This window comes from Castor canadensis, chromosome 3 (genome assembly GCF_047511655.1).
Source record: "Castor canadensis chromosome 3, mCasCan1.hap1v2, whole genome shotgun sequence".
Taxonomy (NCBI): Eukaryota; Metazoa; Chordata; class Mammalia; order Rodentia; family Castoridae; genus Castor; species Castor canadensis.
The window spans coordinates 196,131,383-196,156,133 of NC_133388.1; the positions used below are offsets into that span (position 1 = coordinate 196,131,383).

Below are 24,751 nucleotides of genomic sequence, written 5' to 3' on the forward strand. Positions count from 1 at the left end.
GGACAATGTGCCTGAGGTCATGGTCTAGGAAACAGACCTGGCACATAACACAAACCTCAGTGGACACCAGCTGTCCTTCAGCATGCCAGTCCCATCACCTTATGAGGCGCCAAACATCTCATAGACTGCTATTAGCACATTATCTCAGCACCCTCAGGGGAAAGGGGCACAGCTGGAGAAGAAATGATTGGATAGTTGAGAAGCCAGATCAAGGGAAGTCAGGCATAAGACAGCAAGGGATTAGTCACCTCAGGCTGAGATGGTCTCACGAAGTTGTTGGTGCAGAAGAGATTCTTACAGCAACCAAGGCACAGAAATGGGTGTTCGAGGCAAGTATCAACCAGGTCTCAGTGAGGTGAGAGAGGTGAGTAGTAACCTCATGTAAAAGAAAGCACATTGCACTCAAGATGAACCACTAAAATTACAGGACGAGAATCCAACGTTTCAGCCAAAGCTTTGGGGAGAAGCAGAAAAGGGCATGAAGCACCAAATCCTTTGCCAAGTGACAGAACCACCTGTCCAGAAACCTGTTTCAGAGTACAACACAAGGCCCTTGGGTGCAAGAGGATGTGTGCATAGACACTTCTGCGTGCACTCTGTCCTTTGAAGAGTAAGGCACTCAGTCACAGAAAGCAGAGACCTGGCTCCAAACTGCAAAAGACTTCAGAGCCATCTGCCAGGTGAGAAACAGAAAGGAAAAGGAACGAGTCAGGCCTGAAGTCATGCAGCCAGTTGAGCAGACCTTTCTCCTCAGCCCTTCAGGGTGCTGAGGCCACCTGGGTTCATGGCTGCAAGGGTGACTGCTTCCTCCCTTCTGCTCAGGAGATGCCTCCCTTCTCAACTTCTCAGACTCTGTTCCCTCCTCATTTTGGGCTTTTCCACCAGCACCCAGAGCGATCTCACCCCCGCTCCTGCTTGCACCCAGAGAAACTGACCAGCTGAAGGCCCTCAACACTAACTGGCCTTTGATGTCCCTATTAACCTATTACTGTGCTGTGGCTGCAGGCACAGCAGCTCCAACCCCTTCTCAGCTTGCTCAGGTATATCACTTTCACTGGTAAAATGAGGAGGCTTACCACCTACTTGGTGGGCCACTGGGGAGAGCCAAAGCACACAGAGTGTGTTCACTGGAGCACAATAAATCTTCTAGAAGCACTTGGTATTTTTAGGAGGAGAAGGAGTGGTTGTTTGAGTGGTTTTTATTTCATCTTATTTTATTTGGTTGTTTTTGGAGCCAAGGTCTCAGTATATAGCTCAAGCTATCCTCAAACTCATGGTTCTCCCACTTTGGCCTCCCAGGTTCTGCGAGGCATGCACACTACACCCAGCTGTTGGTTTTGGCAAGAACAGATGGATGGTAGTGACTCCATGAGAGATCACCCTAATAAATTCTCAAGTGTGCAAGTCTAGTTCTGCACCAGGCACTGTCTGAAGTTCACATTGCAGGGCAAGAGGATCCAGCTGACTGTCAGTCTCGGCACAGAGCAATAAACTCACATTGGCTGGGTGCTGGAGGCTCATACCTGTAATACTAGCACTAGGGAGGTTGAGATCAGGAAGATTGCAGTTTGGGGCCAGCCCAAGCAAATAGTTTGAGAGACCCTATTTCCAAAATAACCAGAACAAATTATACTGGAGGTGTGGCTAAAGCAGCAGCGCATCTGCTTTATAAGCTCAAAACTCTAAGTTAAAACCCCAATCCCACATACACACACACAAAAAAAAAGCTTCACATCATTTCTTTGGTATCTCCCTCATCTTCATATATGCTCAGTGGCCACATGATAGAAACCAACAAACTGGTATTAAGGAATTCCAAGGGCCTTTCCTAAGAGCAAACGCCAAGATATCCCTCTGCCCCTCCTCCCACACATTCCCTGGACTCCATCCTTCACAGCCAGCTCAAAAGACAGCTGAGCCCTCCTCTCCCTGCAGCAGCTCCCGTGCCCACCAGGCCTCCTCTAAGAAGAGAATTCTCAGCTCTCCAGCACCTTTCCATGCTTCTCAGTGGCCCTCAGCCATTCTAGCAACAAGTGAGACCCACCTTGGTCTAACAAGAGGCAAAGGATCATGGCTGTATGATCAAGCAGCACAGCAGAGGAAGGCAAGGCTGACATGGGGGACAACCCAAGAAAGCCCAGTGCCAGTGGGCCTGGGGCATGCCACATCTTTCCTTGGGTCTAGTCACATCCACACTGCCATAAATATCTTCCCCCACCTTCTCTACCCAGCTGAATTTCCTGCCAAATTCTTCCTGCCCAGGTCCAAGGTATTCACCTAGGATTCATACATGACATCCCACCCTGGGCCCCCAGCTTCCCAGCATCTATGTGTGCCTTCAGGCCAATCCAGGCCAGATGCCCACACACAGGAAGGAAGCATAGGCCCCTGGGGCACACTCTGCCTCTTGTCCTTCAGGGTAAGTATTTACAGAGCACCGGCTGCACACCACACTCCACACCAGGCACAGAGAACACCTGCTGGGCAAACGGGCAAACAGTTGCTCTCCCAAGAGTTGTGGCCTGACAGAGGACAGTAACTAGGCAGAAAACTGGACATGAAGACAGCACAGTATAAGTATAAATGCAGAGCAAGTCAGTCTTAGAATCTAACAGCAAACCACAGACACAAGTGCCCTGTGTGGAGTGTGGAGAGACTGCCTGAAAACAGTGCCTCAGACAGGCTCAGGGGGTGAGGCCAAGCCAGGCTGTTGGAAGGCAAACCTCAGTGGCTCATTTCTCACTCTGTTTTCACATGTTGGCATAATACTCAAAATGTCTCCCATTGTGGTTGCTTCCCTAATAATCTACAGAACCGCACAGCTGTGTCTGCTGATGGTCATTCTATTCATCAAGAATGTGCCACTACCTAATCTGGAGGGCACCGACTAAAGGGGGCACATTTCCTGCAGTCCTGCTGGGCTGCTTGGCTTTCCGGATCCTTTGCCAGCACCTGACTACAAAATGGAAGACATGGCCTTCACTCCCAAGCCACTAGAGGGCCACCATCCTCTCAATGACCCAGGAGTCTAACACAGACTAATAAGTTCTACTTTCTCTTTGCTTTCCAACCCAGTAAAGCAACTCAGGATGGAATGGGAAGGAGACACCAGGCTACATAAAACCAAGATGAAATACCAATGGGGTACTCATTGGGGCCATATCCAAGGCCCTGAGAACAAAGGAAGTGTATGCTAACTTCCTTACATGGCCCATCTGTTATAGTGGCTCTGACCACTATACAAACTGCCAATGTCAGTTAAGACACTCAAGTCCTGCAAAGGCTTTCTATCTCAAAGACCCATCAGGCCATCTCTGAAACAGAGGCACAAGGGCCAGTCCCACAGCTATATCCCCTGCTGAAGCAGGTGAGAGGGCACAGGCATCTCACCTGCTATGCCAGCTGGTGTTCTGAGGGACCTCAGCAAGAGTGCTCCGGCCCCACCCCTATCCACTCTTTTCCCTGCTCACTGTCCCCCAGGTCCTTTCCACATGCCCTGCTCCCTCTGCTTTCTCACACTGGGAATTCCTGCTCAGCCTTCAAAGTCAGCTTGAAGGCTCCTTTCCTGGGGTGCCACTTCTCCCACATCACTGCTGGGGTTCTTCATCCACATGGAGCATCACGGGCTTCCAGTGGTGTCACTGCCACCAGTAAAGAAGGGGAAAGCAGGGCCAGGCCTTGCCATTGACTCTCACCACCTGCAAAGGCAATCACCATGTGGCTGAGGACATCTTCTCCAGACAAAAAGACCTGAGTTCACACCCTGGCTCTGGCTAGATAGCCTTCAGTAAGTCACCAAACTTGTGTGTACATAGTTCACTCATCCATAAAATGGGTCGCCATGCAGAATCAACATGTTAATGAAAATCACGTGCCTGGAACACAGCCTGAGTCACTCAACCACTGCTAGTTATTCCTCCCCCGTTTGAGATCCAACCTCCTTTTCCTACCTGGATAATCCTTGTAGCCCTTCGCCAGAGCTGGGTGAGGATGAAATAATACTTGCAGAGTATGGAACTCTGGGCATTCAGGAAATACACATTAGTGGTAACTGTCACCATCTCTCCACATTCGAGGACTAACAGGACCTGGCACCCAGTAGGCACTCCATAGTATACAATGTGGAGCTGCAACATGCATGCCAAGACATCATTTTGAGTTTGTAATTAAAACAAATGGGAAAAACTATGTAAAAAAGGCAGACCAACAACTGAATGTTCAATGTAATCCCAACTACAGAGAGATTCACACAGAAAGGGAAAAACACACCTATCTTGCTAATACTGGTTTTCTTTGAGCCAACAATCATGAGTAATTTCAAATTGCTTTGCATTTTCTGAATTTTCCACAATGATCATATATTATACCTTTATAAATAAATGAGGGTTGAGGCAGTAGTTCACACCTGTATTCCCAGATAATTGGGAGGTGAAAATTGAGAGAACTGTAATTCAAGACCAGCCTGGGACTGGAGGAGTAGCTCATCTGTTAAAATGCCTGCTTTGCAAGCTTTAAACCCTGAGTTCAAATCCCAGTCCCACCAAAAAAGACCAGCCTGGGCAAAAAGTTAGTGAGACCCTATCTCAAAGAACAAGCCAGGCATAATGGCACGTCATGCAATCTTCCCAGCTACTCTGGAGGCATATGTAGAAGAATCACAGTCTCCCACCAGCCCTAGCATGAGACCCTATCTGAAAAATAAAGCAAAAAAGGGCTGGGGATGTGGCTTAAGTGATAAAGCACCTGCCTAGCAATCCCAAGTATCTGAGTTTAAACCTTAGTTCCACCAAAAAAAAAAAAACATGTTAACAAATCATTCTGGAGTCTGGGTTCCTCCCGGACCCCTCCAATTTACTACAGAGAACAGCCCTGTAAACTTGACCCACATATCCACGTGCAAGGCTGACCCTGCTGAAGACCAGTCCACCCAAAGTGAGCCAATGGCAATGTCTTTGATGGTGTCCCATATCAGGAAATGATGTGAAGGGGCAGCACATGTGTGTCACTGTCTGGGTCTCCACACTGCCAGCTGAATAAATTTCTCTGAAGTGATGGATTTACTCTGTGGCAGTCAGGCAAATGGCAGGTGGACAAATGCCTAAAAAAAATCTGGTCAGGAGAAGGAAAAGCTAACACAAACCAATCAGACACACCCCGCCTCCTTCACACCACCTGTGCTAACTGGGCATGACAGGCAACTGGGAAGAAGCAGGCAGGAGTGGCCCTCCAACTTCCCATGACAGCTACCTGTTCCCATGTTATAAAAGAGGCAACTAAAGCTCAGAGAGTTGAAGCAACTTACTCACAAACAGCTACCAAGAGCCAGAGACAGGACAGACAAGGCCATGCTCATCCCATGACACCACCTGCTTCTCCCCTCACCTGTGATCACTAACCTCAGCATGTTATAACTAGCATTATATGGAGGTGATGCCATATAATACCCTAGAAAGAGAAGGTGGAGCCAGACACCAGTGGCTCACACCTGTAATCCTACTACTCAGGAGGCAGAGATCAGGAGGATCGGGTTTCGAAGCCAGCCCCGGGCAAATAGTTCTGGAGATCCTAGCTCGAAAAGCCCTTCACAAAAATAGGGCTGGAGGAGTGGCTCAAGAGGTAGAGTGCCTGCCTAGCAAGCATGAAGCCCTGAGCTAAAACCCCAGTACTGCCAAAGAGAAAGAGAGGGTAAGAGGGAGGCAGGGAAGAAGAGAGGGAGGGAGGTGGAGAGAAAGAGAGCGAGAAAGGGAGAAGGTAGAAAACAAAACATACTACTCAAGCATATGAGTTTTAGGCCAGACAGACCTGACCTTGAATCCAGCACTGCTGTTCACTTGATCCTTGATCTGGTGCAGTCCCACATCCTCTGTTACCCCAAGAGGCCCGTCAGTAGATGGAAGTAGATGGAGACAGTATTAGACTTTGTGAAGGTAAATCAAGACATGTAACATCTCAGCACAGCAGTGTGGCACACAGGAACTTCTTGGGTAGCTTACAGAAAGGCCTCTATGAGCTCCAGCTCCCCATGGTAAGCTCTGCTTCTCCTGCTCTACTACTGCTCAGCCCACATACCCCACTGCACAGTCAGTACGCATCCTCACATCAGACACCAAGCTAGGTTCTGGGGACAAAGAGATAAACAAGCTGTGGCCCCTGCTCTCATGAGGACAAGGCCTGCATTGGAGGGTCTTTGATCCCAGGAAGAACCAGGAGAGGGGACAGGAGAAATCCTCAAAAACAGACCAGATGACATTTCTCTCAATCCAAAAATTTCTTAAGAATTCACACCATTGCACATAGGACAGTTCAATAATTGTCTGTCAAATTAATTAATAGCCTAGAACTAAAATAAGACTCAGTGTCCTGGTTGGTCCCAGATCTGTATGAAAGAAAAAATTTTCTCATTCTAGCTAATCAGGACTCTAGCTAAGCAGGGCAGGGGGACTAAATTAAAAACCATAACATCACTATTTGTGCCTGTTTGGACTAATTTTCTTTTCACAGTAGAGGGACAAATGAACAGTGGAGGTCCCCCAGGCTCCCAGGATCCCTGGCTGCAGGTGTGAACAGCCAGCCAGAGTATGAACTTGGAGGAAAACCATCCACTGTGATTTCAACTGGATGGTGGGGGCACCTGCCACACCCAATCCAAGAGAAAGAAAGGGACTGTGTGTGTCAGGTGAATCCCAGGTACTGCTATTCGACAGCCACTCCATACAGCTTGGCACAGAGGGTACACCCATGAGGATGGAGCACACTGCTGTGCCCCTGCACCGTGTCTCTCTAACTGGGCCGCATACTGTTCCCACTGTAGGTAAGGAGGAGAGGCAGGATGCCCCTCATAAGTTCACTTGTTGACTATTATAAACAAACCTGTGAAACAGTACTGTATTTCAATTTGAATGGGTACTTTTTTCCTCATTTTAATTTTTGCATAGGCATGACCACTAAGGACCCCAAACAACTCACTGGGAATTTAATATTCAAAGGTTCCCAAACTGCAGAGCCAGACATCCTATCTTCTTCTGCCCTCCCTTGTCTTGTTCATTTCTTTTGCATCCACACTTCCGAGCTGAACACACTCTCTCAAAGCACTGGTTGAAAGGCATGTCACCTTGTCTTTTACATTCTCCAGCATGACCCAGAACCAATGGTGTGAAATGTTGAGCTATCTGAGAAAGCCACTGCAATCCTGCACACATACGAGCATCGTGTGGGGTGGCTTTTAGTCATTTGGGAGTTTTGAAGTCTTCTAAACAGGTACACCTGCAAGTGTATTCTCTGTGGTCAGTCACACAGAGCAGAAACAACACAGGCTGTGCAGCCAGAGCACAGCACAATCCAGTGAGGATGACTGACTTCCACACTGATCTGCAAGCTCCTTGGGATAGCACTCATGCATTATTCATGCACTCGAAAAGTGACTGCATATAAATGTAATGCAAATGTCTAATTGTTGAAGAACACAAACCCAAGTGAGGTGAGTGCTGTTGCAACACGGTGTTGGCTGGCCATGTGCAGCAGGACTGGCATAAGCAATCCTACTGGAAAGAGTAGGAAAAGCCTTCAGGAGGCAGCCAGGGCTAGGGACAAGGGACAGAGCTGGAGAGGCACAGAGAACATCTGGGGATTAGCAAGGTCCTGGGTACTTGGAAGTGTGGGAGAGGCCTGGAGCTGGGGGTCTGGAGCCCCCAGTGCCCAGCACAACAGCCAGGGGTGGGAACTGCTGAGCACAGGCCTGCAGAGTGGCTGGACAAGGGGCTAAACAGCTGATGCCAGAGACAGACAAGTGCAGAAGCAGAGGAGTCAGCAGTGACAAAGGTCGGCTGAGAGCAGAGTACCCTATGACCTGTGCCCTACTCACTGTCCAGCTCTACCCCAACACTCAGAGCCTCAGAAGGGTGGGATCACTACAGATGGGCTCCTTCTAAAGCACAGTATCTGAGCCAGCAAAGTGTTGTGCAAAACAAGAAGAAAACAGGACAGGGCAGCAGCAAGCCATGGGGCGAGTGTCTGTGAATGCAAAGCTAAAAGAGAGACAGAGAGAGAGAGACCAAGAGACCAACAGGCCTATGGGGTCCTGAGTTCAAATCTAAACAACACACACACACACAAAATAAATAATAAATAAGTAAATAAATAAGAATGCTGGGCTAAGAAACCAAATACAGAAAAAACAATTTTAAAATGTTTAAGGAAGGTGATAAAGTAACATCTTACAAGATAATAATAACAGCTTACAGAAGAGCTCCTGTTTGGTTTTTGAGGAGTTTTTGGTTGGTACTGGAGTTTGAACTCAGGGCTTTGCACTTGCTAAGCAAGCACTCTACCACTTGAACCACAGTCCTAACTCTTTTTTGCTTTATTTTTCAGATAGGGACTCACATTTTTGCCTGGGCTGGCCTCAAATTGCAATCCTCCCAGTCTCCATAAGCTACTGTTAATGAACTCTTGGTAATCCAGGGACTGTTCTGAGTGCTTCACACATATTAAGACAACTGGAAGAATGGCAGAGAACCATGTCTACCATGAGGGACAGAGCTGTCACAGAAGCATGTCGCTTGGTACAAGTCACCTGACCACTAAGTATCAAAGCCAGAATCCAAAGCCAAGCTGGCCTGATTCTAAAGACTGTAACATTGACCATAATCACTACGTTTAAAACTGAGGACAGCCTAACCTTCGGAGGCATCCCTCCTGCCCGACGCTTCTCACAGCAGCTTCCTCCTAAGCTCCACGTCTACTTCTCTCTACACCCAGACATTAAGTGGGGCTTGGCATGCTAATGAAGGAAGGACCAGGTAAGCCAAGTCCTTTCTCTCCCTCCCCACAATACTTCACATATGGACAACACTACACAGAAACCACTTTCTACAAGAATTGTTTTTAAAGTTCTGCTCTGCATCACCATAATGCTAAGCAACAATAATTACATAAAAATAGCATAAAACTCAGAAACAGACCAAGTAAGAAGTTAGTGCCTCAACAGGAAGGATGACGTGTGTGTGGCACTGCAGCCAGCTCGTTACTGGACCCCTGGGTCTGGCAAACTGCACTGGCCACAGGTTCCCATGTCAGGAACAAAAGAGCCAGTCAACTCCACCACAAAGCCATCGGCATCCCGAGGTGCTTCCCACTCTTGCCTTCCTGGCCTCCTCCCCGCATATGGAGCAGGACTCTACTGTGTGGTCTCTAGGTTTGATGTGCCAGTTTCAAGACAGTATGCCCTCACTCATCAAGAGAACTGCCAAATTTCACATTCTAGAAAAGGTCTGAGAACAAGGAGAAAAGGCTGAGATAGTTTCTGAAATATCTTAGGGAAAAAAAGAGATCAAAATAGGATGGAAATTGGTCAAAGACACTTGTCTTCCTCCAGTGGGGCATGTATTGTTTATTTGAAGTCTTAACAATCCCTGGTATTCTGGTTCCTGGACCCAACAGACTGGAAAAGCAAAACTGCCCCCACACACACACACTGGAAAAGCTAACCCCCCTCCGCCACACACACACACACACACACACACACACACGACCAGCAGCACAGTGGTCACCACTCACCTGCCTACCAGATTCACATTCAGCACTAGGTACTCCCAAGATGTGTGTGCTAGTTCTGGAAACCGTACTTGGAAGAAGAGCTGGGCTCTGGGCAGCCAGAAGACAGCACCAAGCTGAAATTTAATGAAATTTTCATACCTCAGAAGTGGGCCTTTCTCTTTCTATTTCTTACTTTCATTACTGTGCTCCAGAATGGAACGTCTACAAGGGTGTTTCAAAATCCAACACAGCAACATACAGTCAGGAAGGACAAGAGACATGTCCATCAAAAGTGCAGCCTATGCCCCTAACTGTTCCCTGTAAAATTTAGTGTCAGAACTAATTTTAGATCACTATCCTACTGTTAGAGTTTAATGCTATCAAGTAAATTTGGTTATTTTACATTGAGAATAGTTTGGAAAGTGTTACTGCTACAGACCTTCGACAATGAGAAGTCATTAATGCTTGTTTCTAATTGCAGAAATGCTACACTACAACATTTGTGAGGAAAGAAAGCAGCAAAAGAGCTCTCACCCCAATCAAAACATGAAATTCGAATAACAGCACATGGAGTCATGCTTTTTGTGATGTGACCCAGGGCTCACACATGCTAGGCAAGTGCTCCACCACTGAGCTCCATCCAGAACAATGTATTTGTATGTATTTGTGTATTTGTATGCACATATACTCAGAGCTTACAACATTTCTGAAAAAGCCAATGCATTTTTCTTAATTTGGGCTTTGTTATCATGAAATCTGTGCTCATTTAAGTATAGGTGACAGTCCACAAGAACTGTTGCAAGTGATCTGTAGCTAGAACAATGACATGATATGGCTAAATGTCCTCTGCAGATGCAGTGAATTCTAAGTGCTCACCTCGGCGCAGGACTTGTGAACAGGGACATACGCCTACAAAAGCCTAAATGACAATCTAGCCCCCTGAGAGATCCACAAAGGTCATTAATCCTTATCACACACCTAGGATGCTGTGTTAGTTAATTTTTCTCCTTGCTGTGATCAAAATACCGGACAAAAACAACTTAAAGGAAGAAGGATTAATTTTAGCTCATGATTTCAGATGTGTCAGTCTACCTTGGCATGGAAGGCATGGCAGAACAGAGCAGCTCACATCATGGTGGTCAGGAACCAAACAAAAAGAAATACAAAGGGGACAAGATACAGCCACCAAGGACACCCCCAGGGACCTACTTCCTCCAATCAGGCCCCGCCTCCTACCTGTCACTATCTCCCAAAAACATCATCATATAATGAATCCATCAAGGGATTAGTCCACTCATTAGGTCAAAGACCTCATGGTCTAACCATCTCTGGAGCAGCCTTCACAGTCACCCCTAGGGGTGTGCTTCTCTAATCTCTTGCACTGGTAGAGTGAAGCCCTAGGTTTAATCCCCAGAATTGTAAGAAAAAAAAAAAATTAACCATCACAGATGCAAAAGGGTTTAAAGGTCTCTCTAACACTACAGATTAAAGTAGCTCAGGAGAGCAAGGAAGATGGGAAAGGGAACAAAAGAAGAAATTTTTCTTTAACACTTGATGTCTAAAGGAAAAGTCTTTTTCAAAGAGCAGTGAGGACATGTGCAGAGACTGTGGCCCTGATGGAGCTCTCACTGCCTTCCAGACATCACAGACAGGTGAAGGTAAGGCCAGGGCCTGCAGACAGGCTGCTCCACATACCAGCCACCAGACGGAGCATCAAGCACACAGGCAGCACCCACACAAACACGGGGCATGAGGCAGGCCCAGAGCAAACATAATTCTCAAAGCCCACATGAATGAAGTACTGTGCTCAAGATTATCCATGAGCCTCCCATGTCCCACATGGACACCTTGTCCTCAGGATAGCTCATGCAGAGGGTACCAGTGCTCACACTTACTGAATGTCACCACACTGTCCCTAGCCCTTAAGTGCCAAAGCCACAGCAGTAAAACACACAGGCCACCACCCACCCATAACAACCTCTCATGGTGACAAGGAGAAAAGATGATGTCAAGTGCATGCACCTGGCAGCACTGGGCACAAAGACTGTGGAACAGTGAAGGCTGCATTACTTTTGAGATATAAAACAACCCTGACTGTTCCTAGCCAGAGCAATTAGGCAAGAAAAAGGAATAAAAGGAATACAAATAGGTAAAGAAACTGTCAAAATATCCCTATTTGCAGACGACATGATCCTATACCTTAAAGACCCAAAAAAGTCTACTCAGAAGCTTCTAGACATCATCAATAGCTACAGCAAAGTAGCAGGATATAAAATCAACATAGAAAAATCATTAGCATTTCTATACACTAATAATGAACAAACTGAAAAAAAAATATGAAAACAATTCCATTTACAATAGCCTCAAAAAAAATCAAATACCTAGGTGTAAACCTAACAAAGGATGTGAAAGACCTCTACAAGGAAAACTATACACTTCTAAAGAAAGAGATTGAGGAAGACTACAGAAAGTGGAGAGATCTCCCATGCTCATGGATTGGTAGAATCAACATAGTAAAAATGTCAATACTCCCAACAGTAATCTACATGTTTAATGCAATTCCCATCAAAATTCCAATGACATTCATTAAAGAGATTGAAAAATCTACTGTTAAATTTATATGGAAACACAAGAGGCCACGAATAGCCAAGGCAATACTCAGTCAAAAGAACAATGCTGGAGGTATCACAATACCTGACTTCAAACTATATTACAAAGCAATAATAAAAACAGCATGGTACTGGCACAAAAACAGACATGAAGACCAGTGGAACAGAACAGAGGACCCAGATATGAAGCCACAACTATTACCAACTTGTCTTTGACAAAGGCGCTAAAAGTATACAATGGAGAAATAGCAGCCTCTTCAACAAAAACTGCTGGGAAAACTGGTTAGCAGTCTGCAAAAACTGAAGCTAGATCCATGTATATCACCCTATACCAAGATTAACTCAAAATGGATCAAGGATCTTAATATCAGACCACAAACTCTAAAGTTGATACAAGAAAGAGTAGGAAATACTCTGGAGTTAGTAGGTATAGGTAAGAACTTTTTCAACGAAACCCCAGCAGCACAGCAACTAAGAGATAGCATAGATAAATGGGACCTCATAAAACTAAAAAGCTTCTGTTCATCAAAAGAAATGGTCTCTAAACTGAAGAGAACACCCACAGAGTGGGAGAAAATATTTGCCAACTATACATCAGACAAAGGACTGATAACCAGAATATATAGGGAACTTAAAAAACTAAATTCTCCCAAAACTAATGAACCAATAAAGAAATGGGCACGTGAACTCAACAGAACTTTCTCAAAAGAAGAAATTCAAGTGGCCAAAAAACACATGAAAAAATGCTCACCATCTCTAGCAATAAAGGAAATGCAAATTAAAACCATGCTAAGATTCCACCTCACCCCTGTTAGAATAGCCATCATCAGCAACACCACGAGGATGTGGGGAAAAAGGAACACTCTGGAAAAAAATTTGGAGGCTACTTAAAAAGATCTACCATTTGATCCAGTAATACCACTCTTGGGGATATACCCAAAAGACTGTTACTCCAGAGGCACCTGCACACCCATGTTTATTGCGGCACTATTCACAATAGCCAAGTTATGGAAACAGCCAAGATGCCCCACTACTGACGAATGGATCAAGAAAATGTGGTATCTACACACAATGGAATTTTATGCAGCCATGAAGAAGAACGAAATATTATCATTCACTGGTAAATGGATGGAATTGGAGAACATCATTCTGAGTGAGGTTAGCCTGGCCCAAAAGACCAAAAATCGTATGTTCTCCCTCATATGTGGACATTAGATCAAGGGCAAACACAACAAGGGTATTGAACTTTGATCACAAGATAAAAGCTAGTGCACATAAGGGAGATAAGAGGATAGGTAAGACACCTAAAAAACTAGCTAGCATTTGTTGCCCTTAACGCAGAGAAACTAAAGCAGATACCTTAAAAGCGACTGAGGCCAATAGGAGAAGGGGACCAGGAACTAGAGAAAAGGTTAGATCAAGAAGAATTAACCTAGAAGGTAACACCCACGCACAGGAAATTAATGTGAGTCAACTCCCTGTATAGCTATCCTTATCTCAACCAGCAAAAACCCTTGTTCCTTCCTATCATTTTTTATACTCTCTCTTCAACAAAATTAGAGATAAGGGCAAAATAGTTTCTGCCGGGTATAGAGGGGGTGGGGGGAAGAAGGAGGGGGAGGAGTGGGTGGTAAGGGATGGGGTGGGGGCAGGGGGGAGAAATGACCCAAGCATTGTATGCACATATGAATAATAAAAAAATAAAAATTACAAAAAAAAACAACACTGACTGCATAACAAAGAATTAATGATCCAATGATCTTCTTTTTCAAAGAAGAAGTCCAATGGCCAAAAAACACATGAAAAAATGCTCACCATCTCTGGCCACAAAGGAGATGCAAATCAAAACCACACTAAGATTCCACCTCACTTCTGTCAGAATTGCTACCATCCAGAACACCACCAACAACAAATGTTGGCGAGGATGCGAGGAAAAAGGAACCCTCATACACTGCTGGTGGAAATGTAAGCTAGTACAACCACTTTGGAAAACAATATGGTGACTTCTTAAAAAAAACTAAACATAGATCTGCTATATGATCCAGCAATACCACTCTTAGGAATACACTCGAAGAAATGTGACTCAGGTTATTACAAAGGCACCTGCACACCCATGTTTTTTGCAGCACTGCTCACAAGAGCCAAGCTAGGGAAAGAGCCAAGATGCCCCACTACTGATGAATGGATTAAGAAAATGTGGTATCTACCTTAAAAGCAACTGAGGCCAATAGGAAAAGAATACCAGGAACTAAAGAAAAGGTTAGATCAAAAAGAATTAACCTAGAAGGTAACACACACACACAGGAAATCAATGTGAGTCAACTCCCTGTATAGCTATCTTTATCTCAACTAGCAAAAACACTTGTTCCTTCCTATTATTGCTTATACTCTCTCTTCAACAAAATTAGAGATAAAGGCAAAATAGTTTCTGCTGGGTATTGAGGGGGTGGGGGGGAGTGGGAGGGGGCAGAGTGGGTGGTGAGGGAGGGGGTGGGGGCATAGGGGAGAAATGACCCAAGCCTCGTATGCACATATGAATAATAAAACAATAAAAAAAAAGAAAATGTGGTATCTACACACAATGGAATTTTACTCAGCCACAAAGAAGAAAGAAATTTTGTCATTGGCAAGTAAATGAGTGGAACTGGAGAACATCATCTTAAGCAAAGTTAGCCTGGCTCAGAAGGCCAAAAATTGCATGTTCTCCATCATGTGGATTACAGACCTAAAACAAATGCAGTAATATTATTGGACATGGGTCACACACTAAGAGGAGAACACGCAAGGGAGGAATAAGGAAAGGGAAGGAAACCTAAAACTTTGAATGTGGTTGATGTGCTCACTGTAAAGGAGTGAATAAAGTAATCTTAAACTGGCAGAGGCCACTATAGGAAGGGAACCAGGTAGAGATGGACCAATGTGGGTTGCAATACACACGTGCATGGAACAAACACTAGGAATCTCTCTGTATAGCTATCTTTAACTCAAACCAGCAAAATACTGTGTCTTTCTTAACATCTCTTATGTTTTCCCTTCAACAAAATGAGAGAACAAGAGGGTGGAACAGGTTCTGCCCGGAAGCGGGGCAGTGGTGGGGAGGGGGGGTGAAGGGGTGGCCCAAATAATGTATACACATGTAAGTAAATGTAAAAATGATAAAATAAAAGGTAAAAAAACAAAGAAAAGCATGGGGACCCAGACTGAACTCCATGTGGCAAAGTTTACAGGGCAGACAGACAAGGGACCTTAAAGAAGCTAAACACACGAGGGTTCAAGTACAGGTAACACCAGGATCAGAGCAGATGGTACGTAACATCCACAACTGACTCTCCCACTGTCCTGGCTCTGCTCACGATGCTACCCAAAGTCATTTGCTCGTCTCTTCACACGGAGCAGATCATCTGCTAATGTTGGCAGCATTTCAGGACCGTAGAACACAAGTCGCAGGAATTACTAACTCTGTATATTTTGGAACCAGGTGGTTTGTTTCTGTTGATTTCATTCTACATGCAAATGCACTGCAGCTTGGGACAGTGATTTTAAAAAGAATGAGGACTTTAGTTCTTCAGTTATAACCATGTTGTTTATAAAATGGCTATGCCATGCTATCTACCTCATGTCTGTTATTCTTCCTCCCTCATGACTGAGGGTGAGGACATCAGAGCTGAGAACTCAGGGACCTGGGTTCTTACCCTGGTTCCTCATGAACCTGCTACATGGCCTGAGACAGGTCAGAAGCCTCTTCTGCTTTCACTGTCCAGCCATAAAGTGTAGGCAGGAACACCCACCCCATTCATCCCAGGGCCCAGTAGAGACAAGCACAGAGAAAGGACCCAGCAGATGCCAGGAGAAGCCTGGGCAAGGCATCATGGCAAGTTCACAAGGAAGAGGAGGTGCCTATGTTGAAAGCGTCAGTCTGGACCACTGCCCGAAGCTTCTCCCTTGGGCTTCTGTTTAGTTGCCAGGAGTGTTCCGAACTTTCTGCATGATGATTGGTCAGTATTTGCTGGGCAACCAGGTAAATGGAAAAGACAGGTTACCTGTGGGAGTCAAGCAGGGAATAAACGAGAAAGAACACAAGGAACTTTCTCAGTGATAGAAACGGTCTATGTGTTAGACTGAAAAGCACAGAGAGATAAGGAGATGGTTCACCACCAGCACAGGTTTATTCAGGGGAAGAAACCTGAGGAGGGGGTCTCCAGCAAGAGAGCTAGAGCCCACTGCCACTTACAGACTGGGGGGCTTATAGGCAGGGAAGGACCTGGTGAGAGGAGGGAATGTTTTCACAGTGGCTTGTCCATTGTCCATTGCTAGGGGTAGTCAAAGAACTGGTCCTTGTGTCCTGTTACAGGTGCTGGGAAACAGGATATTTCAGTCACGGACCAAGGGCAAAAACAGGATGCTGCTGGGGGTAGTCAAGGAACTTGTGTTTTGGCACAGGTGTTAGAAAACAAGATATTTCCCTTGAAGGGCCCATCTCTACAGGAGCTAAACAAATCTAGAGTCAGAGTTTAAGATGGCCTAAGTGATGTCAAGTGAGGCCTAATGCTATGTTACATCTTAATGAGAGAATAGGTTCTCCGAGTATATGCATTTGTGAAAACTCATCACATTAAAGATGTGTCCATTTCACTGCACATGCATTTTACAAAAAATGAACTCTAATTAATGAGATGTATGCTGAAGCATTTGGGAGTAAAATTCCTGAAATCTGCAACTCACTTTAAACAACATTAAAAATAAGATGGATTACTGGAGGACCAGGAGGCTTAGACACACTTGAAATGGAGCAAATATAGCAAAATGCTAATTGTAAGGTTCCAGTGTTCACTATGGAGTCCCTTCAGCTCCTCTGATTGGAGTGCTTCCTAACAAGAGGGTGGGGAGAGAGGGGTGCTACAAAGAACAAGTTCCAGAAGAGTTCAAAGGCCCAAGGATCACTGCAGGCCGGGAAAACTGAGAAAGGTAGAACAGAAGCCAGACCTGCTTGAGCAGCACTTGGAGGACACAGAAGCTGGTAAGGGCTTCCAGGAAGGAGAAAGGTCTGAGAGAGCACAGGGCCATGGCAGAGGCAGAGATCGTGGTAATAAGGGGAGCCACGGGGTTTCAAAGCAGCTCCCATACTTATTTATTTCACCCTCTCAACCAACGAGCAAGACATGCATAGTCTCATTAGCCTCACTCTGTAGATGTGAAAATGGCTTGTCACCAACAATCCCTCAGGACTGAGCACCTACTCTTGTGCTGGACCCTAGAAATAAACTAGAAAGCCTTGTCGCTGCCTTTGAGATCCTCACTGCCCTGCTGGAGAGACCAGAAAAGAGGAAGTGATGGTGCATGGTGACAGTGGTACTGCAGGAGCAATACAGCATGCTCTGAGACAACAAAGAAGGACCCAGCTCCTGAGTCTGGCTGCTGACTCAGTGAGACCCGAAGGGCAGAAGCTGAGGAGACAAAAGGAGGAACAGAGGCTAGCAAGCAGAGCTCAGGAGAGCAAGTGGCTGATCCACAGTGGAAGATGGAGGGAAGGACCACTCAGGACAAATGTAAGTGCACAGTAAGGGGAGCGACAGCAGGGCTGCCATCCACATGGGGCTCTGTCCACATGGAGCCCCAGACACCAGGGATGGTAGGTGCAGAACTCCCAGCGGGGAGAGACTGCATCTCAGAAGAATGAGCAGTCTGCAATGAATAATGGCCACTTACTTCATTACCATTTGCATTTATTTGGCAAAAGTAGAGAATATCTTGTAGTTATTGAACAGTGAAGGCAAGGTCAATCACAGGCGGTAAAGACATCTCACCATGGAGACTGCAACTTTCTATCATCAATACCAACGTTTGTTCAAACATCAACCAAACCCCATAACCTACTTATTTAAACTCAGAGTATCACCTGAAGGTATTTTGTACTAGAGACATTTCCTACCTACTGCATGTATTTGGTCCCAAAAATGGGAGGACAAAGAGGATGAAATTCAGTGCACTAAATAACTGATATTAGTTATTCAAAGTGTGTCTTCTGCACCAGATATGGTGACTCACATCTATAATCCCAACTACTTGGAGGTGGATACTGGGAAGACTGAGGCTCAAGGCTCAAGGTCAACCTGAACAAAAAGTTAGCAAAACCTCATCTCAACCAACAAGCAGGGCATAGTGGTACACACCTATAATGACAGCTATAAGGGAGGCACAAGTGGAAGGATCACAGTCCAAGGTCGACCCCAGACAAAAACTCTAGACCCTGTCTGAAAAGTAACTAAAACAAGGGTTGTTGGGCATAGCTCAAGTAGTAAAGCGTCTGCTGAGCAAGCATGAAGCTCTGAGTTCAAGCCCCAATACGGGGATGAGGGGGAGTGTGTCTTCTTATAAATGACACAGACAGTCCCACACTACCCACCCTTGGTGGTGAGAATTTTTGAGGTGACTTCCAGTTTCTCTAGTGGCTCCATTCCAATGTTTTCCAAGGTAATGATGAGTTGCTGAGTTTCTCCATTATAAAGCTGGATGGACAGGTTAGTGGAAACCTCGTCACCAGAGGAAGGCTGCAGTGAATGTGCAGATCTGAAACAAACAATAACAACAATGACATGTTCAGCAAGAAAGCAGAGCGTGCAGAAACCATGGAACATCAGGATCATTCACACCGGGGGCTCGGCCGTCAGGAGCAGAAAGCCACAGCCGCCTGCCAAGGCCAAGGACCTCATGGTCCTAAACCTGGCCAGCTCCACTTGACCTCGGTTTCTCATGCACATGTGAAGCATAAAAATACTTAGTTACTGAGATGTAGAGGCAAAAGCTAGACAGTGAATTAATTCAAATGAACCATGAGGGTACTGCTCTCGTGCTTAGAACTTTCCTGTAGAATCCACGGATTCGAGAGAAAAACTTGTATGAACCACTTCACTGATAACATAAGACTGCAGCCAAAGAGAAATAAAAAATGTAAATAGACCCCATTCCCAAGGTACACACCATGGGCACTGCCACCAACTTCCAAAGTGACCCAGAGCTCTGTGCTCATGCAGCTCAAGCGAGGCCCTCTTCGCAGGACACATCCAGGCACCCAGCCCTGTGGGCCAATGCCACCTGGCGTCCAGGGCCTCCCTGAGAATCCTGCACTAATGCCCTGACTCTAAGCTCTTCCCAGGTTCTGCTGACCTTCACTGGATCCACATGCTGACTACCCTGCTTTCTCCTCCCAAGGAGGCCACTGCCCCCACAGAAAAGGACAGTACAGTCAGGACAAAAGTCTCCCGGGCAACCAGAAGATGAGTGCAGAGTAGGCAAGGGTAAAACAGATGCACAGCTCTGAAGAAGTGTGGCCACAAGGGGAAGGGCGGGGGTACTAGAAGACACCGTAAGGGGAAAGGCCACCACTTCTTCCCAGGACCCCAGGGTCTGCCTAGGACCCCACCACCTCCCTCCTCACTCCTGAAGGGTTCCAGCTGAGAACCAGAGTTAGCTACAACACATGAGCTAATGCTATTAAGGGAATCAGAAGTGGACTTGGGATCAACCAGGCAGCCCCACTCATATCACCTGTCCACCATCCACCAGCCTCGGATGTCCTGAACTTTCTAAACTCTGCCCTGGTCACGGCACACAGGCTCAGAGTGACACGGGAGAGCTTCACAGCCACACTACTTAGACCAGAGGACAGAAAAGAATGTTCCAGGTAGAAATAGCCTCACATCTCTGGTGTCCAAGTAAAGAAACAGTGCTTAAAACAAGAGGCATGCTGAGCTGGTCCTGCATTCTTGGGGCCTCAGTGCCACATTCTAGTAGGGGAAGTCTGATGGCCACACCAAGTTTTCAGGAACTAAGAGCAGATGGTTCTGGGTGAATTCCTCTGAGTCAGGAAATGGACTTATGCTTAAGGAAGGAAAACTGACCCATGACCTCACTCCAAATGACCTCTTTCCATCCTTTAGCAAGCAGTCCTCAAGTAAAAGCTGCATGTAAGCAACGTGAGCTTGTGGAGAAGGTACTGGGAGAGTGAAACACAGCCGAGACTAACCACTTGATGTCTCAGACAAGGGGCCACAACCCTGAGGGAGGGAGGAAAAAGGAATAGAGGATGGAAAGGATGAGGGAGGGAAAGAAGGACAAAGCACAACAGAGCAGATGTGCCTCAGGGCGTGGCACAAGAACAGCAGCCATGAGCAGGGAGCTTGGCTGTCCTGAACCACCTGTGCAATGCCAAAAAACACCCAAGCAGTAACTGACCAGGCCCAGAGCACAGCAACTCTCATATACTTAATGGCTGCCTTCTCCGGGCCCTGCCTCGTGCAACACATCACACCACCAGCCAATTGGCAAAAGAGACCATAGACACAGCTGACAGTGCATCTCTAATATGACCTCCACTATCCAAATAGGTACTTTTTAAAGATGGATAAAACACAGCAAAGAAATACCACAGAGCATGTATGGCTCTGCTCCTGGGCCTCCTCAGATTTATTCCCTTTCTTCTTCATGCTCTCCTACAATGCTACATACAGACCAGGAAAAAAATTTAAAACAGAAGAATTCTTCTTAAATGCCCTAACACCTTGTCCTTCAAAGTTATGATTCCAACATCTAATTTCACATTTGCTCTGGTAAGAAAGACTTCAACTTTGTCCCAATTCACTTTCAGCAGAGAATGTTAACTACTGATTATCTTAGGAAATCTCTTAGCAATGTTCTGGTCATCAAATGTCAGATTGACTTACCTCTTCCTGGTATTTTTAATGTAGAACTAGAAATGATAAGGCTATTCCTTGCGCTCAGTAAAGCCCTGCACGGCCGGGGGACTCTACCTGGGCAGAGACGTGCCGATCTGCAGTCTCGGCAAGGCAGGAACCACCTCAACACTCGAGCCACTAGTTTTGATTCCAGGGAGGTTGTCCAGCAGACAGTCACTGAAGACACCAAAGACTGTAGTGTGGTAACCTGGAACACAGGGCAACAGTCTTCATATCTCCTGGTCAGGCTTTGGTCACATGTCCAGGCCAAGGTAATGAGGAAAACACAAGCCTCCTTTCCCGAAGGCCTGACCCACCAGCTGCTGGTTCCCAATGCCCCTACACACACACCCCAGACACCCTTTATGAACTCCAGCAGAATGGAGCTGGTAACGGCACCTGTGTACTGGTTCTCAAGACTGACCAGGCCCAAATGAAGGGCCTTTGTGATGAGTCCTGCAAACTACGGTCCACACAGCTTGGTCATCCACAGCTCATCCCCTTACTAATTTGCTTTACAGATTTACCCATCTCTAAAGTGAGAAGGACAGTTAATAATCCTTTCTGGGGCATAATATGACTTAATGAGTATCTGAAAAATGCTTCAAAACCTTCTGTTGAGAGATGAAAGTTCAGGAGCCAATTACTGTGATTATAGCTGCTACGTGATATGGCAAATCTGTGATATACGTACAAGAACTATAATTTAAGATCAGCAAATTCCCCATGCAAAAAAAGTCTGTTGGTTAGATAAGCACTTGAAATTGTTTAAGCAAAGCTTTAAAATGCCTTTTGAAATTTCAAGAGATAATTATTATAAACATGTACTGTGTAACAAAATTAAGTAATACCCGATGGCTAGACGCCTAGAGTGACAACTTTTCTGCATTCACATGGAACTACTACATCCTAAAGGGGGAGCTGTGATCCCCTCAGGGGCAAAACCATGGCCATCAGCCCCCTCTGCTCACCCCCAGCCCTGGCCTCCAGACTCCCCCTTTCCCTGTGCAACTCCCTAAAGGCTTCTTGCACTGGAAAACATTTTCCTCCCTGAAGGCCCCAGCACCAATACCCCTGTATTTTTCTCTCTGTAAAGCCTAATGTGGTTTTGTCTGCTAAGCAACCATCATTCTATAAGTCTTATTAAAATATGTCCTTTTCCTTTTCTTAAAACACTTCTGTTGTTTAAAGCAACCCCACATCAACACTGTCTGATGACAAATGTTTGGTGCCAACTGTAGTACACAGTCATAAAGCAGTGCAAGTGATCAGCACTGAGGATTAACTCAAGATGTCTACTCACACCCACCTGTGCCACAGCGACTACTGTCCAATTCCTCTAGAATAGCCATTCAGGCCTGACTCTTCCTCTGCCTCCTTCACTGGGCCCCTGCCACAGTCATGGCCTCCTTCATCCTTTCCACCTGAACTGTCTCTGAGGTTTGATGCTGGCTCTCCCCAGGCCCCACTTAAGAGCTGTAAGTTGCTCCAAAGACCCAAGTGGTCAGATTCTCCTCTGTTCAAACTCAGCAGCAGCACTCTTGACACCACAAGACAGCCTGTTCCCTTCAGAGTGATTTCCAAGGTCCCCAGGACTGCCTGTGTATCTTCTAGCCCCATCACCACCTCCCTCTGCCCAGGACCACCTCTCTGACCATTCACAGCTCTCCCAAATGCTCCTTGGTGTCTCTGGCCACCATCTTTGGACAACCTATTCTCTCTGCTGAAATCCCTATTTACCGGCTCTTTGCTCCCCACTTCTCACCCTCATTAATCTGAAGTTCCTAGGGTTACCTGCTATGACAGGCTTCTGTCAATCACCTCCCCTCTGGGTCCCTGCCTGCCCCTCACTTCCATACATTGCACACTGGGCTCCATTCCAGCACTTGCTGCAATGCAGCAACTCTACAATTATGCCAGCCTCACTAGCCCCACAGGGAGAGCCCTTCCAGCAACCAGGGCATGCTGAAGACCTGTGTGCAAAGCTCTGTGCTGGGCACTGAGGATACTACTCAGCAAGACAGGCAAGGCCAGTAAGGCCAAGGTCAGTAAGGTACCCACCTCACAGCACCCTCAGCGCCATGGGGTGGAATGCACTCATGAACAAGGCAAGGAAGGCAGCCTATGTGCCGAGGTGGAGAAAGAGGGTTGAAGTCCTGGATCAGAGGCCAGGCGAAGGATCTGACTGCTTGCCAGACCAGTGGGAGGGAGTCAGGTGAGATCCAAGCACAAACCAGCAGGAGAGGAGGGAGAAGAAGACACCACAGAGCTGTGGGTCCCACAGGGCTCAGAAACCCCACCTGCAACAAGGCACAGGAGCAACCCTGCACTCTGGTATGGAAGGTGGACTTATCAGCAAGCAGGCCTGGAGGTGGGAAGACCAGTCCTGCACTCTTGTGACAAGCCCTGCATGAGTCATGATCTGCCTGATGGGAAGTGGCTGTAAGGGTAGAAAGAAGCACTGGTCTCATGAGCATCAGTGGAGGGGTAGGGGGGCAGGGATAGACATGAGGGAGCTAACAATGGCTTCCAAGAAGCTGACTGGGGCAAGGTGCCAGCACTTCACACATCAAAACCAGTTTTTCTCCATGTCACATCCCAAAGAAATGTCATCGTCTCACTATCTCTTCATTGGTTAGGACTAGAAGGACAGTTCTTCATAAGCAGACACCACCAAGGAACTCTCCTTACCATTCACGGTAATGGTTCCTGTCGTCTGCGGAACTCCTACGAGTGTCACTGGATATAGACCGGATTCTGCTGGAAGGGAAAGTGCCGCAGGGAGAGACTCGAACTCCACTCCGCTGGTGAGAAGCCCCTAAAGCAAGCCAAGGGCACTGTGAGAAGACTCAGCCCAAATTCACACGACATGGCCACTTCCTAAAGGCCTTGAGATACCACAACAGGTACACTCGAACTGTCAGAATGAAAAGGCTGATGGCTCTGCAAAACCCAGAGAACTTTAGAGATGACCAAGATGTGGTAACCCAAAATATAGACTCAAAGCACTGTAGGCACTCAGGAGATAAACAAGGATCACACCTGGTGTTAGCGTGGGTTGTCGTATTGCTGATACTTGTTTTGTTTTGTTTTGTTGTTTAACCAAAACAGGAATGTGAACTCAAAAAAATATTTTCCTTATGAACAAAAAAGAAAAACAACATGAAATGTGGAGATGCGTCAGTGAGGACCTCTCCTCACACTGTTTCATTCCATGTGTACCAGGTACTAAGCTTTGCTTATGAACAGGCAATTTCCCGGTCACAAGGAGCCACCCGGTGACAGGTGGCAATGTGGGACTTGGGACTTTTCGTCCCACTCAATTCAACAGGGCAAGGAACAGAAAGAAAGGGCATATAGATGATTATCACAAAAAGCAAAGCTATAAGAGCTGGGATGTGGCTCAGTGGTAGAGCACTTGCCTAGCATGTGCAAAGCATGTGCGGTTCTATCTCCAGTACAACCAAAAAAAAAAAAAAAAAAAAAGAAAAGAAAAGCCATGAGCACAGAAAGCTCTATTAAATCCACATGGAAACCTAAACTGACAAATATTTTTAGCAAAGTGACAAAGTCAGAAAAAAAGCCAAAAGGTTTCTATAATCTAGCAATAAACAAGTGGAAAATAAGATGTTTTTATAACAGACCATTCATAAGTGATGAAAAATATCAATTGTCTTGGAATAAATTTGATGAGTGATATGTGAGATTTCAGAATAGCTGTAGAGCACTGCCAAAATAAAGTAAAGGAGACTCCCAATGAAGGAAGAAATCCTGGATCCCACTGAGTGCTTTCTGCAGTGCACAGGTCCAAGCACTGAGCATCTACCTGAATGAACGTGCTGATGCCGTGAGCCCAGGTTCTCACTTGGGAAGAAA

At 46.1% G+C, this 24,751-nt stretch overlaps 1 protein-coding gene across 3 annotated transcripts in view; it reads right to left on the bottom strand.

Annotated features, from left to right (window-relative positions):
• The window catches only part of Trappc9 (trafficking protein particle complex subunit 9), a 541,325-nt gene that overhangs the window by 393,606 nt on the left and 122,968 nt on the right, over positions 1-24,751 (bottom strand). For all 3 annotated transcript variants that reach the window (XM_074069279.1, XM_074069278.1, XM_074069281.1), the window contains 3 exons: positions 23,567-23,693; positions 20,951-21,083; positions 18,547-18,710 (listed from right to left, as the gene is read on the bottom strand). In XM_074069279.1, the coding sequence (XP_073925380.1) occupies positions 18,547-18,710; positions 20,951-21,083; positions 23,567-23,693 (424 nt within the window). The remainder of the gene's footprint in view (positions 1-18,546; positions 18,711-20,950; positions 21,084-23,566; positions 23,694-24,751) is intronic.